Raw genomic sequence first — 18,521 nt, forward strand, 5'->3', positions numbered from 1 at the left:
AAAGTTTTTAAACTTTGCTGATCTTATTTTTAGAAATTAATACATTCATAATACAACTATTAAAATAATGTTATGTCCACCGAATTCAGGTGACGGGTAACGCGCCAAATGATTTAAAATACGTCAAAAGTAGCCAGATCTATCCAAACAGAAAATGAACGAATTGCGTCATTAGATTGCGTGTTACCGCTTGTTTAGGCTATATAGGGTTTTGAACTTAGCATTGCGCCATTGGGATAATGAATACCGGGACCTTTCAGTTCCCCGAATACGTAGAACCACTTAATATCATCCCTCTACCGGTGAAAATATGCGTAGCTCACTGCGGATAGATAAATGGTAATACGCGCTTGCTAAGAACATTCAGTGGTATCATAACGTTCCTATGTGTAATTATTCCAAATTCAACACGTTTTTAACGGGATTAACGTGACTTATACAAATAAACCTAACTGTTCTGATTATTGTGACTTGAGAGGTTTTATAGTTCGGTCACGCCATTAGCGCCGAAAATCTGTCTTTAGAGAAGCATTCTTTGAAAAGCACCTCACAAACAAAGGAATATTAAACGATAAAACTGGATTAAGAGTAATTTTTTTTATTTTAAAAGTTTCCATGTTTTAATATTGCTTTTAGCTTCCTAAGCATTGACTTTATGAAAAATTTGTTCCGTTACTGAAGCAGTAATTTAAAAACAAAAATGTTTGAGAAACAAGCCATAGCATAATGGAAATTGGGCGAATTGACAGCGGGAAATCTACGACACTATAAGTTCAATTAAGCTTGATAAATAATACGGTTTATGATAAAATCGTTGAGTGTATGCTTTGATGATGTAAGAGTTCGCTGTTGCTCGAGATGCTAATACCCCTTTGGCCAATAATTGTCCAATGGTTGTCCGGTTGTTTCCTTAATCCAGTCCAGGAACTTGGACACATCCATGTAAACCTTTTAATTAATAAATAATTATTAATTTAAATAATACAGTATTACAAAAACAATGTTGAAAATTACCCCAGGCACTGATTTAACGCCACAATCGATGCCCCAACTGACGAGACCAGTCAAGGCGTAGGTTCCATCAGCGCGGTAGCAAACCAAGGGTCCACCTCCGTCTCCCTATTCAAAAGCATAATTAGTTTTTAAGTGCAATTTGGTGCACCAAATATCTGTGGTCATGCTAACAATGGATCCCAATAAACATTTAACACGTGATAGATAGGGAACTTGCACATTTATGTGAAATATTATACACTTATGGTATTAAAGATAGTTACTTTGCAAGAGTCTTCGTCAGCACCACCTCCGGCACACATGAAACCATCGTGCAATCTGAAGAACTTCCCCAATCTAGTATTGCGAAGCAATTCTTGGCATTGGTGGTTGTCAATTATGGGCACGTGAACTTCCCGCAATACGTTTGAGTAAGATCCACCTCCTGAAATTTACAAAATTTATTAAAATGACACCAAGTGGTGGCTATAGCGCAGATCCAACTCCTGAGAATTTTAAACACAACTAATAAAATATCGAAGTGCTAGGGCTGTGCTAGTACTCTAACATCATCGAGAACTCTGCCTTTGAGGTCGAGTATCAGCTAGGCTAATACCCAAGGCACCACCTTAGGCCTAAGTCATCGAGCGACTTTTAAAGCCTTTAATTCTGGTGGCCGGGTTACAATGCGTAGGAGGGTGGTTGCAAGCCCTGCAAGCCACGCGAGCCAACAGCTCCCTACACTAACTATTACCGTTAACCTCTACAAGTTTTTATGGAAGGGGAAACCGAAGAGCTCGGGGAAAAACCCCTTAAACCAGCGGGGGAGAACTTGTGAACTCAACGCAGAAGGAGTAGTTCTGAGTTTTCACCCAGTGCCACAAGCAAGGATCGAACCCGGCTCCTCTTGCTGCGAGGCGAAAGTGCTAACCACTCCGCCACCCCACGAACTCGACCACGAATAAGTAATTGGAGAATACTCGTCGATTACAGAGTACCTAAAAATTGCATATTCGGGTACCCGATTACACGAATAAGCTGCTCTCTAAACTCGTCGAGTATTTGTTTTTCTATCGTCGTTGCTTCAAAGTTCAAAGAGGGGTTTTTACGACTTTTTGGGGGTATCTAAAAAGTTGTGGAAACTGTGGTTCATTTAAATTAAAGAAATATTTTTCAGCATAGAAAGTTACTTAATACGCCTTTTAAATTTAATTTCATAATTACTTGAATAAAACTAGCTCCTAATCTAGTACTCGATTACTCGACTCGACTTCAATATTACTAGACTCGAATACTCGATGCAAAAAATTTGATACTCGATAACCAACTCGATTGCCTAAAACCACTAATCGCACAGCTCTACTACATGCCCAAAAATAACGAAGTGTTTTTATTAATCATCCAAGAAATAATAATATCATACCAAGAATGTATTTATTTATACTCAGGGAGAATGAATATGTCGAGATTATTTTTAGCGTTTTTCCAATTCCACAAGTTGGGGCCCCCGGTTTGCTCCTCCACTTTAATAAAATCAAATAATACTGCAATCTCATTGGTTCTTAAAAATTATGTTTTTCGACGCGATTAACGCTGCTGCGAGGACGCGAAAAATAAGACCGCCTCCTCCCCCCCCCCCCCTTAGCGTGACGGGGTTAGGGCCTCAACGTGTCCGTCGATAGTCTCGACATATTCATTCTCCCTGAGTATAAATAAATACTTTCTTGATCATACTAAGGTGTGTTTTTTGTTATTTATGAGAGGACGTACTTAAAATTGTAACTTACGGTAGGCGTTTTTTCCCCATCCGGTAACGACGCAGTTCTCGCCCAAATGTTTCTCTCCGTAGTTGGGCAGGCAGATCGTGTCGATGTGCGGCGAGAACTTGACGGGGCTGTTCAAGGTCAGGACGGCGATGTCGTTCCACAGACTGTTGTTGCGGAAGGCGGGGTGGATCGCGATCGATTTCACGACGTAGTCCTCGTGCGGCAAGAATTCCGTTTTGGTCTGAGTGTCCCATTCTCCGAGACGCACGATTAATGTTAGTGGCGCTCCAGTGTCACTGCCCAAATAACAGAAAAATCGTATTAATGTATTTTTCAATTTCAAAAGAGTATTATGTGTTATGAAAATTGGTTGTAGTAATTGTGGGCTAATCAATTTTAAGGGAGTATGACCTTTATAATAATAAGTGTCACTCGGTGGGTAAGACACTCTGCGAACTCGGTGTACACTGCCGTACCTTTGACAGTGCTAAATTGAACTCGCGAACTCTTGAAAATATACTTTAACAGTGCTAAATGCACGAACTCGGTGTACAGATTATCTGAGACTGTCTTACCCCTCGGTGTCACTGTCCAAATAACAAAAAAACGTTATGTTTTTTTTTCCAATTTCAAAAGAGTATTATGTGTTATGGAAATTGGTTGTAGTAATTGCGAGCTAAGTTACTTTAAGGCAGTATGACCTTTATAATAATAATAATAATAATAATAATAATAATAATAATAATAATAATAATAATAATAATCAGCTAGGCTAATACCCAAAGCACCACCGTAGGCCCAAGTCAACTAGCGACTTATAATTTCTTTAATTATGGTGGACGGCTTACAATGTGGAGGAGGGAGGTGGTAAGCCCTTCCTGCCACGCGAGCCAACAGCTCCCTACACTCACTATTACCTTTAACCTAAACACGTTTTCATGGAAAGGGGGAAAACGAAGAACTCAGGCAAACCCCTGAACCTGTGCGGAGAGAACTTGAAAATTCAGCGTGTTTCTGAATTTCGCATTTCTTCAACCAGGTTCAACAGAAGCTAGGGATAATTGGTGCTAGTTACGTTAAAAACAAGTCGAAACGCGTGTTAGTAGACTACATTTTGGTTTGGATCATTCTACCTTTAATAGGTGGATTCCGAAAATCAGTGGGCGTACATTTCGTTCTTGTGAAGACCTACTTCCCTCACACATTCTCTCAAGCTTAAAGGAAAACGACGCTAAGACGTAGGGGAAATCAGTCATCACGAAAAAAAACGAAAAACGAAATCTTTACCCACTGAAAATTTTCATATCACACACCGCCAAATCTGGGATATTAAAAATTGGCCAATAAAATTGGAGGAACACCCGCGGGAAAGGCGAACGCGTCTAAATTTTGCTTACAGTGGTAGGAGCCTAGGAATAGAGGCTACTACAGGCCTTCCACACTAATATTCCATCAACAGCGCTCCTATCGTTGATCCATCACCGAAAGTGTTACATTCCCTTTAAATTTCTTTTTCAAAACAGCGAGTGGAAATGATTAGGAAAAAATCCCAACACTAATTTTTCCACAAAGGTTCTCGGAACATTTGTCTAGTCATATCAGTCACGACAAGCTATTAAGGACCGAATCGAGTCTAGGTGGCGTAACGGCGTTAGGTTCTCCGTGGTTGCGCCTATGATCTAACATATGCTACCGACAAATTAAAAAGTTACAATAAAGTTTTTGCTTAAATAAACTTATCAAAATATAAGCAAACGATGCAAAAATTATATTAAAATGCAAGTATCATTATTTATAAAGTTAAATTCACGAATAACGATGAGAAAAACTAGTAGAGACTGCTTTTGCCTTTACCAATCTAGGTTTAAATGGTGAAACCAAAGAGGGCGTAGATATAGTTTTCGGTTGCGAATTATTTTTGTAAAATTGCCCAAAATCAAAAATAAAAGTACATAAACGTAAAAAATAGTTTCTGATAAATCTGGAAAAGAAAAGTATGATTTTGCCAATACACCAAAAACCAAAAGTATCCTTTTCTTGTCAGTTCGGGAAATATGGCGTTTAATTTTGCCAACTGGAGAAAAAAGTATTTTTGGAAAATCTAAACAAGGAAAATTTTCGTGGTTTTCCCAAAATCGGCGAAAGACCAAAAATGTAGTGTTGATGTCAAATTGATAAAAATGAGATAAGCTCGATAACTTAATCTGATTCAGTCAACTAAATACGATTGTGTACTTACACAAATGGAGCAACGCAGTGGGCGACGGTCAGGACGTGGTACTGGTCGATGAGGACGGCGCCGCATTTGAAATGGTTGGCTTCCCCTTCGACCTTGAGCACAGCGCCTTGCCACGGCCATTCGCCGAACTGGGACTCTCCCTTTTTGCCGTGGTTCAAGATTCTCGTGTTGACTCCACCCGGTTTGCGAATCCCGCAGAAATGCTCGTAAGGTTTTTGCGTCACTTTGCTGGAGCTCGAGCAACAGACGTGATATTTGCCGCATTGAGGAGGAGAGAATTTATCTTCCTGTTGAAAGACCACAATTGAAATAAACATTAAGTTTTGAGATTTCGCGATAGGGTGAAGCGAAACTCGTTTCATTCGGGGTTTGCCTATTTCTTGCTATAACCAATGCCACATGGTCGAATTAACCGTCGTCAAGAACATGGTAACGAGAAACGTCCCCGGAGCGTGTACAGGGCCGTCTTTACCTAATTGGAGGCCCCTGGGCAAAACTATGGGCGATCCCCTGTAACTCCACCGAAGTTTCTAAACTCCAGTGCGAAGTCCATCTAATCTAAAACTATCGGTTCAAATAGTTTCACTTGTCCTACTAAAGATTACTGAAGTAGAAGCTTATTCTTAATTTAAAAGTACCAACAACCAAAAGTCTTTATTCGTTTTAGATTTACCCTGTCTATAGACGCGACTAAATACGAAGTTTAGGACTTTCTAGCAATGTTAAAAACCATTTTTTTTTAAATTTATTTTGCGTTTCATAATTTGAAAAATGGGGCCCTCCAGAATCTTGGGGCCCTAGGACAGTGCCCTTTTGGCCCAACGGGAAAGACGGCACTGCGCGTGTATTCAATGGCGTTGGAAGCCGTACATTTTATCGAACGAATGAGGAACCGGGCTGATTTCGTTAAATCTTAAGAGGAGAGTTTGCTGTTACAACGTGAGGTACGTTTGGACGAGGGGGTAGTCAATAATCATAATCAGCTAGGCTAATACCTTAGGCCTCAGTCATCAAGCGACTTTTAAAGCCATTAATTCAGGTGGCCGGGTGAAATTGCGTTGGAGGGTGGTGGCACGCGAACTAACTGCTCCCTACACGTAATCAGGTGTACAAATCATCGGTAATCACGTGAAATCGCTTATGAAAATCACAAATTTGGAAAAAGCAGCGGAAATCACCGAGTGTTTTTCGAAAATCTGTAATCAGGTGAACCAAGATTTTACGAATGACTACCCCCTCTGGTTTGGAGAACAGCGGAAAAAAATTTCACTTAATCTATTTACTCGAAATAAATAATCAAAAAATTGTTTTCTTTCTAAATCTGCAGATGTGATATGATCAGGGTAGTTTGTCAAACACAAAATTAAAACAATTTTGGCAGTATAGGCAAAGAAAAACCCGTCCACCTACTAGGCAAAGCTTAACGCGCCAACAAGTATCATTTTCAACGCATTGCCACGAGTTCCACTTTACCCCAAAAATAAATCCTTAATTGTAAGACTATCTTACCAACGGCATTTCTTCCTTGGGCGTAACTTTTTTGCGTGGATCAATGATGCCAGAACCATCTGTAATAATGTCTCCGTCTTTGCACTGATAATAAGGGACACAGTCGCAGTCCGCGGGAGGCGTGTAGCTGTCGCCACCCGAAGGGTTCTTGTTAGGGTCCACGTAATCCGAACCGCCACCACCGCCGCCGCCAGCACCAGTGTCCGCGTAATCTTCTCCCGCACTCGGGTCGTCTGGGGGCGGGACGTACTTGTCCCCATCCGGTTGCGGGACTGGTTTGCCGCCATCTATAACTACATCTTCGTCATTAGGGTAATCGTCTTTGGGTTTGTAAGGGTCTGGCTTGCCGAAGTCGGACCCACCGCCGCCACCGTTGGGTTTGTAAGGGTCTGGGTTTCCGAAGTCGGACCCTCCGCCGCCACCGTTGGGTTTGTAAGGGTCTGGGTTACCGAAGTCGGACCCACCGCCGCCACCGTTCGGTTTGTAAGGGTCCGGGTTACCGAAGTCGGACCCACCGCCGCCACCGTTCGGTTTGTAAGGGTCCGGGTTACCGAAGTCGGACCCACCGCCGCCACCGTTGGGTTTGTAAGGGTCCGGGTTACCGAAATCGGACCCTCCGTCACCGTTGGGTCTCAAGGGTTCAGGATTACCGAAATCGTACGAACCACCGTCTTGTTCGGGGCAGTTGCAGGGTTTGCCGTCAGGGCCATAAGTGTTGGAACTAGGGCGACTACTACTACCGTATCGTCCCGAAATTACGGGTCTGGGCTTACCTTGATTTTGGGGGTTTTGGGCACTGATGGATCCCGCTAGGACCAGCGAGATCAGGGTTAAAGGAAGCAACATGGTGACCTGCAAGTACAAAAAAGAAACGTATTTCGTTAGTTTGACGCGTTTTAAAACGCTGTGAACGCGAATAAAATAAAGTTAGGCTTAACTTCTGATATGTACTCGGAGCGTATTCGCTTCGTCGTTTCGTATGCAAATGGTTCGCTATCTGGGAATTTCGGCCCTTAGACGCGTTTATGGAATTTGATCTCTATATTTCCGCTTGTAGATTAGGTTTATATTTTTTGATTCACTCGGCAACAAAGGGTTTTTTTTCGAAACATGAATTTACGCGACAATGTTATTCTTTTAGACTACAAACGTTAGTCATAATGCTGATAAGAGCCATGGTGGCGTAGATTGACAATAAACATCGCAATGTTTGATTAGTAAGTGCTAGCGTAAGTATATAATATATTTCATACTAGAGAAGTATGCATCTAGGCTAAAAAAATTAAACATAGGAGCAACAAACACAACACCCCACACAAGGAGAACGCAACCCGTCAGAAGTCGTGGATTTACTTGTGTACATTTTTCATTGGCTAGACGCTTTACTGCCTGCTGCCGTCGGAAGGGAAAAATTCGGAAATTTTCTTCTCCCCCCCCCCCCCGCCCGTAAACCGTTCAGCGTAAAGGCTCGTGACGCTCGTCCAATGAAATTCGTACGCAACCCTTCGTTAGCGTGTTTAAAGGCTAGCTGCGTTCTCTTTGTGTTTGTTGCTCATAGATTAAACATACAGGGCTTACAGGCAGTTTCCAATGGACGTGATTTTCCCGCCAAACCGCGGATGTGTATCAAAGGTATTCCTCCGCCCAATGATGTGGAAATGTAAAAATTACACTGCGTAGGGACATTTACTTATTTTTAAACAATATTTTCACTATAGGCTTCGTGCTTAATTTAAATTTTTGTCATAAGTAACGCCGCCTACCGAACGAGTTTTTAATTGAATATATGAAAGCTGTCTGTCCAATCAAAATTATCTCTGCATAACAGCTGAAAGTTCAACCGAAGAACATATAATTGATTTAAAAGTCGTCTGCTATTTCCTCACATATTTAGTTGACGGACATTTAGGCAGATGGCGTTATGTTTCCTAAGCTCGAAGCTTATAGGTCTTTTTCCTTTCGAAACGTCTTTTTGGCAATCAGAGGGACACTGGGAAGGCACATGCTTCAAGCGAATAACATTAAAAATATAAGTAGAGGGATCATTGATTTCAATTTTCTTTTATGGATACCATTCTCTAAGTTATGTGTTATATACTTCTGGTGTTAGTTAGGGACACTTAAAGTACTTTCTGTTGAAATTTACAACGGAAATTTATCCCGAAAAAAATCTAGCTCGAATTATAAAAAAAAAAAATTATAGACTATTTTCTACGAGCTATGGCTGTTTGTTAGTAGGCATTTTATTTTAGTTTTGCACCTAGTTACAGAAATAAAAGTGGCATGTTCTGAATTTCCAGTTAGAAGGTCTATTTTATTGTGCGTAGATAAAGGGAGATATGCGAATTGAGCTTTTTACCCCGAATTATGGCAATAATATAAATAGAATATTAACACAACATTGAGTTATCGGTTTTTCATTGTATACAAGTTTGTTTTAAAATCTTCGGAGGCAGTGGCGTAGCTGATAACTCAGAGGCCCCCCCGCAAAAATCTCTATGAGGCCCCCTTTTTAATTTTTTTTATAGTTAGCGGGGTCCCCCTCCGAAGCTCGAGGGCCCCCTTGAAGCTCGAGGCCCCCCCGCACCGCGGGCCCTGCGGACCATCAGCTACGCCACTGTTCGGAGGGTAATTAATGTAATATTATAGTTTTTGAATTTCTTTTGCATCATGGTTGTTTTTTTAGATTAATCTAAATTATTAGAAGTTTTACCAAAAACATTGATTTTAAATAATATAAATTTTAAATTTTGCTTACGTTACTGATACTACAAGACAAAATAAAGAAACATCAACTCCTAATTAAATTTAATTACTATTTAAACATTTTATTGGGTTTGTTACTGAACCATTTTTTTATTTTGAAACTCCTATACATTGAAATATATTACGTGTCTTAAATCAATGATTTTTAAATATCATTAGGTTTAAAGCAACGACTTTTTAAAACTATAACTAGATTTAAAACAATGATTTTTTAAAATTATTACTAGATTTAAAACAATGATTTTTTAAAACTATTACTAGATTTAAAACAATAATTTTTTAAAACTATTACTAGATTTAATACAATTATTTTTTAAAACTATTACTAGAGTTAAAATATTATTGATATATTTTAAAATATCATTAAATTTAAAACAATTTTATTTTAAATATCGCTTGATTTGAACCAATGATGTTTAATATATCATTAAATTTAAAACAGTTTTTAAAATTTTCGCTTGATTTAAATCAATGATTTTTTAAAAAAAATCCTTTAGTTTAAATAATTATGTTTTTAAAAATCGCTTTATTTAAGTCTAATAATTTTTTAACGTGCTCGATTTATATTAGTAATTTTTAAATATCACTTGATTTAAATTAAAGATATTTTTAAACTATCACTTAATTTAAATTAAAGATATTTTTAAACTATCGCTTGATTGAAATTAAAGATATTTTTAAACTGTCACTTGATTTAAATAATTGATGTAAATATCAACTGATTTATTTTAAAGATTTTTTTAAAACTGTCGCTTAATTTAAATCATGTAAATATCACCTGATTTTAAAAATCGATTTAAATATCACCTGATTTTAAAAGTTGATTTAAATATAACCTGATTTAAATCATTGATGTAAATATTACCTGATTTAAATCATTGATGTAAATATTACCTGATGGAAATCATTGACGTAAATATCACCTGATTTAAATCATTGATGTAAGTATCACCTGATTTAAATCATTGATGTAAATATCACCTGATTTATTTTAAAGATTTTTTTAAAACTGTCGCTTAATTTAAATCATGTAAATATCACCTGATTTTAAAAATCGATTTAAATATCACCTGATTTTAAAAGTTGATTTAAATATAACCTGATTTAAATCATTGATGTAAATATTACCTGATTTAAATCATTGATGTAAATATTACCTGATTGAAATCATTGACGTAAATATCACCTGATTTAAATCATTGATGTAAGTATCACCTGATTTAAATCATTGATGTAAATATCACCTGATTTAAATCATTCATGTAAATATTTAATTTAAAGATTTTTAAAACTATTGCTTGATTTAAATCATTCATGTAAATATTTAATTTAAAGATTTTTAAAACTATTGCTTGATTTAAATCATTCATGTTAATATTTAATTTAAAGATTTTTAAAACTATTGCTTGATTTAAATCATTGATGTAAATTAAAGATTTTTTATTATCGCTTGATTTAAATCAAATTTATTTAAATCAGCCGCAAATAAAATTGCATTTGTTGGATTCAATTATTAATGGAAATATTAAATGAAAATATTTTTCCATCAAATTAAAAAACCTTCAAGGATACGACTCTAAATTGTATCCGTTTATGAAAATGTGCGAAATGTACTCACCGAACGCGGGTATCCGTATGAACTTTCCCTGAAGATAACAGCTTACTTTTATATTAAATTTTCAATAGCGAATGCTTCAAAGAAAAAAGTCCAGGGGGGGATGGCATCCGGAACATCTTATTCCCCCCCCCCCCTCCACGCTTCACGTACACGAAGGATGCTTTGATTTCGTAACCAGAAACGAGCGCGCAATGTTTCCTCGAAGACAACAGGCTCGATTCGAGTGTTGCCAGAGACTTTGAGACAGGCTGTCTTTAGAGGATGAAATCGTGGATATATTCTTTTAACCTTGACAATTCCGCGCATTTAGTCGTAATCTTAAGTAATAATCATTTACCAGAATCCCCGCTCGCTACGCTTGTCAGAGAATAACTCGTTATTTGTGAGGTAACCCGTTTCCTATGTGAGTCTGACCGGATTGCTTGGCCCCGGCGCGTTCGAGGGTAGCTGCTTGTGTTGCTGGTGTTCACCGTGTTCTCGGGGTGTTTATTGCCTTTTGTTCGGTTTCTTGAAAGTGATGAATAGTGCGGGGTTATGGATGGTATTTCGGAGCTGAAATTGGGCGCTTTAACAGGGGTGTTACGGCAGGGGGTATTGAACCCCTTCACCTTGGAACGGGGTTGTTTGCGGGGCTTTCACTTAGTCTAGGTCTCTTGAATGCCTAAATGTCTCTATTTTTTTTCAAAGAATACTGAAACCGGGATTTAGTGTCAAGGACAGCTTACAATATGGCTAAAGCTCAATTCTTCAATACGAGAATTAAAATCAAAGTCAATTTTATCATTACCTTCAAAGTGAATCCTAGTATAGAATATTCGTCAAATATTAAAATAAAACTAACACTGTAGGACGAAATCTGTAATTCGAGTAGCTTGGGCCGGGTGGATTTTGACTTCGAATTCACTTGGACTTGGTACTTTGGTACTCTGAACCGACATTTCTTCTACGGTAATAATAATGATCAGCTAGGCTAATACCCAAGACACCACCCTAGGCCAAGGTCATCGAGCGACTTTTAATGTATTTAATCCAGGTGTACGGGTTACAATGCGTAGGAGGGTGGTGGCAAGCCCTTCATGACACGCGAGTCAACAGCTCCCTACACTTAAAACCTTTTCACAATTCACACGAGCCAACTTTTTGATCCAACTAGATGAGTCAACTTCAGTTGAGTCAACTTGTTGGTTCGTGTGAATAAAAGTTCGATGAGTTGATCCACCAAAAAAGTACGCGAGAAAAAAATGGATCACTGATCCATTTTTGCTGACTCAGCATTTTGATTTGAAAAGTTGGCTCGTGTGAAAAGGTCTTTGCTATTACCGATAACCTCAACAAGTTTTTATGGAAAGGGGAAACCGAAGAACTCGGGAAAACCTATATACCAATGTATCAAATAGTGAATAGTATATTTTATAAATAAAATAAAATTACATATCAACAATGACTGATTCTGATTAAAGACTTAACATGGTACTTTTCTGTTGTATTTTTGTTAATCGAAATATTATTTGTACTCTAAAATAAATAGTTTATAATTTTCAATTAAAATAGTTGTCTTTAGCTTTTTACGTGCAATAATGCCTTAATTATATTAGCCAAGTATTAATTAACCTTTATAGAAAAAGTGACTTTTTTGGTAACGCTGGTTTAGTAGGCGCGATCAGTGTTTCTTTCAGGCATCTCTCCGGAGGGGCGAAGCCTCCCCGGAAAAAGTCTACCGCCCCCCCCCCCCCCCGGAGCTTCCCCTTTTTCCGACGCCACTGCCCGGCGTGCATGGAGTGCTACGCTCGCCACTGGATACCGGCACCCCCGGATATCTGGGAAACCCCCCCCGCGAAGAAAATTTTCTGAAAGAAACACTGGGCGCGATGACTTGTTCCTAAGGTGGTGCCTTGGATATTAACCTAGCTGATTATTATTATTATTATTATTATAAGCTACTCTAATTTGTGTTGCAAACGAATAGTTTAATTTAATGTAATATGAGAACCCCTTTAGTACCAGAACCTAATTCAGTTTTTTTTTTAAATCTCGCTATCCAGACTCTGTTACAACAACCCAACCTTTTCTGAAGGACCGTAAAATAATCTCATAATCTATACACAAGCTACTGTATCTCGAAATCCCAAAAAGGTATCCACCTATTATTTCTTAATTCTGGTATTTGGAAATTTTATACAAAGATATACCATACAGATACGATAATAATATTTTACGGTCGTTTTTAATGAGATGACAGATAACCTTTCGATATTCCGGTGAAAAAAAAACCACATCACGACTCGAAACGCTCGTTATAATAAGAATCCCCAGAATCGAGTAATTCATTGTTGTGGAGAAATTTGCATATAACAATTTCCCTATACTGGTTTTTCGTGTGACGGTACCATCCCCGACTCGAGTAGCTTCGACACTCGGAGACAAGACACAAGAGGCATAGGAGGTTGGCTGCTGGAATTTCGGGGAACACGTTTTTCCTTCATAATGATACGCTGTCTCTCTGTGGAAAGTCATTTCTTTCGAATTCGCATCACGCTTGGCGTAATACGTGACGTCATTGTTTTGGAGGGGATAGTATCAGTGCGAAAATATCGTACATGTCTAAGTAGCAGAGTTTGTACTTTTTGATTTTTGTTAAAATTAAATCAATCGATTTTTTATTCAAATCAGATTTTTTTTATTTTATTTAGTTCAATACAGTTAATGGCTTTTACCCAGTATAGTTAACGGATAGTTTACTTTTATCATAAGCCAATCAAAGGCCCCCTTAGTTTGAATTGGACATAAGGGTTCAAATTTTGACGCTTTTGATGAATTAGACCTAAGGTGGTGCTTTGGGTATTAGCCTAGCTGATTATTCATAAGTTTCGGTTTTTCACTACCAGGTGGATTCACGTAGCCAGTTTGGCCACTCATTAGTCTAACGTTAATCGTTAAACCATATGGTTAAACTCCCATTCGTTTCAAACTTAAATGAAATCTTAATTAAATTCAATTAATATTTAATATTTTAGTTTTCTCAGATTTTCTATAAATTTTAAATTTTTAAGAACCAATTTTTTGCCATTTTTTACTCCTCCATTGAAATATATTGCGTGATTTATATTTTGATTTTAATGGTTATTTAAATCAAATTGGTTGGGAAAAATTTCAGATTGGTTTTACCCTCCAGTTAATTAAAATTATCAAAATTAAAAATTAAATTCAGCGCTGCATAATTTCTCAATGCAGCTAAAGCCTTTTAAGTTAAATTTTCTCAAAAACCAACAATTTTAAGTTACCTAAATTTTGCACCTAACTTGAAACGCGATATCTGCTTTTAATAATAAAAATAACGATAATAAATTCCAATTGGTCACTCAGGGAATTTTTTGGACGCTCGACGGCCTCTTGGGATTACCTGCCATTGCGACAATTGTCGGTCGACGGCTATTAGTTCATTGTAAATTTGGTCTATTATCATTTTTGGGTGATTCCTAATTCTTTATTGAGGTTAAGAGGCGATTTCTGGGAATATTTCAAATGGGATTTTTTCCGTACAGTATTTATCGGGTTTTTTTTGCGTGCGTATTTATATTTTTATCCTCTGTGGGCTTGATAATAGCGATTGTTACCATACAGTTTTACTATAAATTGCGTATCATTTTTGTATAGGCTTCGTGCGTAGTTTAAATTTTATTCATAAGTATCTCCATCTACCAACTGAGTTTAAAATTGAATGTATGAAAGCTGTCTGCTCGTTCTAAATTCTCTCTGCGCAACAGCTGAAAGTTTCAACCGAAAAACCTAGAAATTTAAAAGTCGTCTGCTATTTCTTCACATATTTAGTTGACGTTTATTAAGACAGATGGCGCTATATATCCTAAGCTCGAAGCATATACCTGTATTGGTTAAAATACTACTGATAATATTTTTATTGAAATATAAAATTAATAACTTTATACCCTTCGCTGATTTTTTCAAACGTTTTATTGTCAGTTTAAAAGAGCAAAACATAATTTTTACATTTTTATTTTCAGCATGAACGTTCTAATTTCAGTCATAAATATTGCACTATATCTACCCTTTCTACCCTCAGGGACTAGAGACCGGAGTTTATCATTAACTCGATTCCATTTCGCGTCTTAACCGGACAATAAAATTATTAATAATTCTCAGAAAAATGCCTGTGCTACTACAAATTCAGTTGATCAATAAAGTCGGAATGCACCGATATTAGCCTATTTTTCTAATCGGTATCATTCAATATCGGCTTCGTTTAAGCCGATATATTGGCCGATACCGGTATTGAAAAAATGTTATCAGGAAAAACGTTTAAAAATTAGAAAATTCTCAATTAACTAACTAATGATAATATTTTATTTGATTCAAAAGCAAGATTGTACCTTTTTTAAGACAATATTCGATTTGTGATAGAAAATCTGTATCAAGTATATAAATTGAAAAGAAACATATTCGGGTATGGTTTTGCCTACTTTTTTCAAGAAAAATTATAATAAAATGGCATGACCATGCCCTGAACCGTCTTTTATAATGATTTTTGATAGATAACTTTGTTAATATCGGCCGATATACAGGGTGTTTTTTTTTTTGCTCGAAAAAGTGATTTATTTCAAACAGTATGTTTTCTAGAAAGTTGTACTGTACATTATACGTGCCAGGGGACACGTTCTACCAAAATTCCATCTAAATCGAAAAACATTTTCACGTTTTTTGAAAATTTAAATTTTAACCGCTAGGTGCTATAAGAAAATTGTCAATGAGAAAATTGTAGAGCGTCACCGAAAACGTACAAATAGCGTTGGCGCGAAAAAAATAGACGTCTTTTTCACTGAAAAAATACGACTTGAAAACGTGACAAGTTGGGCAAGCTAAAATAACTTTTTTTGAATTCCATTGGGAGTCAGAAATTTGTTAATCTGGTGTTTAATGCAATAAACACCGCTGAAAAGTCGTGAAGACAATGGCGAAGAAGGTATTACACGATTTAATTTTGTAGGATGAAAAATGTGAATTTTGAAAAAACAAAGAGACATTTTATTTATCTACTTACAAACAAAATTTATAAGTACGTTTCAAAGCCGGGACAACCCTTCTAATGTTATCCTACGAGGAAAATTTTTCGAAAGAGTCCCACTTTTAGGAACCTTTTCCGTTATCTTTGCGATTTTAATATGATTGGAAGTAAGATTTTAGCCTATGTTTGTAATTTTCCGATTTTTGGTTCGCTCGCAATCTTCTTTTAAAATCGACCAAATGATCTAATGTAAATTGCAAAAACAACTTAAAAATCTAGTTTAATCTACTTTTCATTTAGAGACTATAAACAAAGGTTCAAATCAAGAAAATTATGCTTAAAGAAAAACACGAAAAATAATATTTTTCGTGGCTGTTCAGATAATTTGAAATTTCTACGTTTGCCAAGGCCCAAGGCTGGCGCCATCTGCTAAAACTTCAAGTATTTAAAAATCAGCTCTGTGTCTTGCCTAAACTTTATCGGTCTATATTAGGGTTTATCTATATTCTGTTCTATATTAATTTATATTATTTGCTTTTAAATTTTTAAGGGAAAACCATGTTAATGTTTTGCAACGTTTTCTGTCACCAGATGGGGAAGGACACCTACAGCATGTATTGTTAGTCTCTAACAGGCTGAGAAATAAGGATTTTTTTAAAATGGACCTGTGGCCAGTCAAGCCTAGGTAGTTTAATTAAAAAACTGATCACTGGCCACTTACCATTTTTAACCTTCAAAATCACGCTTACATAATTTATGGTCAAATTATCTATTCTTGATAATATGTGCTAGGCTTAGTAGGCTAGTTATTATGGGTATTTCAAAATTTTGGAGTGTTAAATAAGGTATATTCCCATTCGATCGAAATCTCATTCGACCGAATTCAATATGTTTCCGAAATATAGCCCAAAAGGCGGATTCGGTTCATTGGGACCTTTTGTTTTGTTTTTACCTCTCCGAGGGGACAAAGTCCCCTAGGAGGGGTTATACAACCACCGTGTCTGTCTGTGGGTCTGTTAGGCCTGCGAACGCGTTCGCATTTTCGGTGCAAAGTGTAATCACTGCGTACGCAGTTTCTCGAGATCTCTGCGTTCGCAGTTTCTCGAAGGGTTGGCAAAACCACCGTGTGACGGTGAGCGTTAGCGGTTTCATTTGCGTTTTGGTTTGGATGGTGTTTTTTCGCTCACCGTTGTGACGGTTTGGTGTTTTACGTTTTTGTAGTGTTTATACGTAGGTTGTGAGTGTTGAATTTGTTGTATTTGTGTTCTGATGGTTGTGCATGTTGAGTCTGTTGTGTTTATATGGGCGTTTTCTCTCCAACTTCTTCTTAATGACTTTGGGACGGACCGAGTGCTGAGTGTAATGCTACCTCTCAACGTCCAATGGCAGGGTTTCCACCAGTTGTACACGGTATTCGTCTTAGTATCAATTTGCGATCGCATCGGGCGGGATTTGGACCCGAGACCTCCTGCTTGACAGGCGGACGTTCTACCACAGAACCACCGACACTTGTTACGCCTTATTGAAAATTAGACCTTCAGCTTTATCGGAATCGTATTTAATAGAGTACGAAATTTTGGTTTAATTGAAATAGAATTGAAATTGAAATTATTGCATCGAAGAAATTCTAATTTAGCGTTTCTCTATTGATTAAAAACAAATGCGCCACCCAGGTTTCGAACCCAGACCATTCGGCTTGGCAGTCGAGCGCTCTACCACAGAACCACCGATAGCTGCTTAGGTTCACTGAAATTAAGACACGCATCGTAAGCATAATAGGTAATAAAGTCTTTTTTTATTAATGAATTTAGGAAAGGCCTAATCTGTTTTTTTTACGAATGAAATTTTAAAGGTTAAATCTTGTTTTAGCGCAGTCAGCCGAGATTAGAGGGTTAAAGGGTAGACCCTGTGGGTGGTCCACTTTGTTAGTTTTTTTTGGTATTTATTTACGGGTATTCTTAACGACCTATATATAGTTGTGTTAATTCAAAGGAGATAATTTAACGTTAATTGCTTTAAGAGCTGGCGGTTAGTCAAGTGGCTCTCTGTGCTTTGTTGGTGGTAAGGTTTTTGCTTCTTGTAAATATATTTGGTGTGGATATTTGGATATCTACGATTTCTAACGCAGTCAATGATTTCCTGGGTGTGCGAGTCATTATATGATATTGGAAATTGGACGGCATTGGTCTTTTTCATGCGGTATGTGTCACAACGTCAACTGGAAGTCTACGAGCGTTGAAATAAAATGAGCGTTAAAGATGCGGCAAGTATTTCGTAAGCGAGAAAAATACAAATACCCTCTGTAGATATTTCTTTCATTAAAATTTGCTTAGTATTATATTCAACTGATAAACATGTACTGTAAAAAGGGTTAAATTCAATTGTGCATTGTTTTAGTAAGTCTAACTCGCTGTTGTAACTACTTAATTTATAATATTCTGAATAAATTAAACTCGATTGTTTCGTCTCAATTATTTAAATTAAAATTAAAATTTTATACCGGGTAGGGTTTGAACCGAGAATACGTTTTTCGTAAATAACTCTGAATTGCGGAGATATCTTTGGGGGTCGTGTCGAGAAATTAATACCACTAGGGACCATTCTTCCGAGGAG

The 18,521-nt window shown here is 37.2% G+C and overlaps 1 protein-coding gene across 1 annotated transcript; it reads right to left on the reverse strand.

Annotated features, from left to right (window-relative positions):
* Nucleotides 1–578: 578 nt before the first annotated feature.
* On the reverse strand, nt 579–10,909 carry LOC149966236 (phenoloxidase-activating factor 2-like). The gene is made up of 8 exons (XM_090181108.1): nt 10,892–10,909; nt 7,281–7,359; nt 6,508–6,800; nt 4,999–5,285; nt 2,781–3,055; nt 1,278–1,438; nt 1,015–1,119; nt 579–948 (listed from the first exon to the last, which is right to left on the reverse strand). Exons 2-8 carry the CDS (start codon nt 7,351–7,353, stop codon nt 862–864), a joined length of 1,281 nt encoding a protein of 426 aa, XP_090037234.1. The 5' UTR covers nt 7,354–7,359; nt 10,892–10,909; the 3' UTR covers nt 579–861.
* Nucleotides 10,910–18,521: the final 7,612 nt, after the last annotated feature.

The sequence above is a fragment of the Leiobunum rupestre genome, chromosome 1 (assembly GCF_980474605.1).
Source record: "Leiobunum rupestre chromosome 1, qqLeiRupe1.1.hap1, whole genome shotgun sequence".
Lineage (NCBI taxonomy): Eukaryota > Metazoa > Arthropoda > Arachnida > Opiliones > Sclerosomatidae > Leiobunum > Leiobunum rupestre.

Excerpts from the sequence above, each read along its gene's own strand:
- LOC149966236 (XM_090181108.1), bottom strand. The coding sequence starts at position 7,353 with ATGTTGCTTCCTTTAACCCTGATCTCGCTGGTCCTAGCGGGATCCATC. Across the intron at positions 5,286-6,507 it reads CCAAGGAAGAAATGCCGTTG|GAAGATAAATTCTCTCCTCC; the intron begins GTAAGATAGTCT and ends GTCTTTCAACAG. Across the intron at positions 1,439-2,780 it reads ATGGGGAAAAAACGCCTACC|GAGGTGGATCTTACTCAAAC; the intron begins GTAAGTTACAAT and ends TGTAAATTTCAG.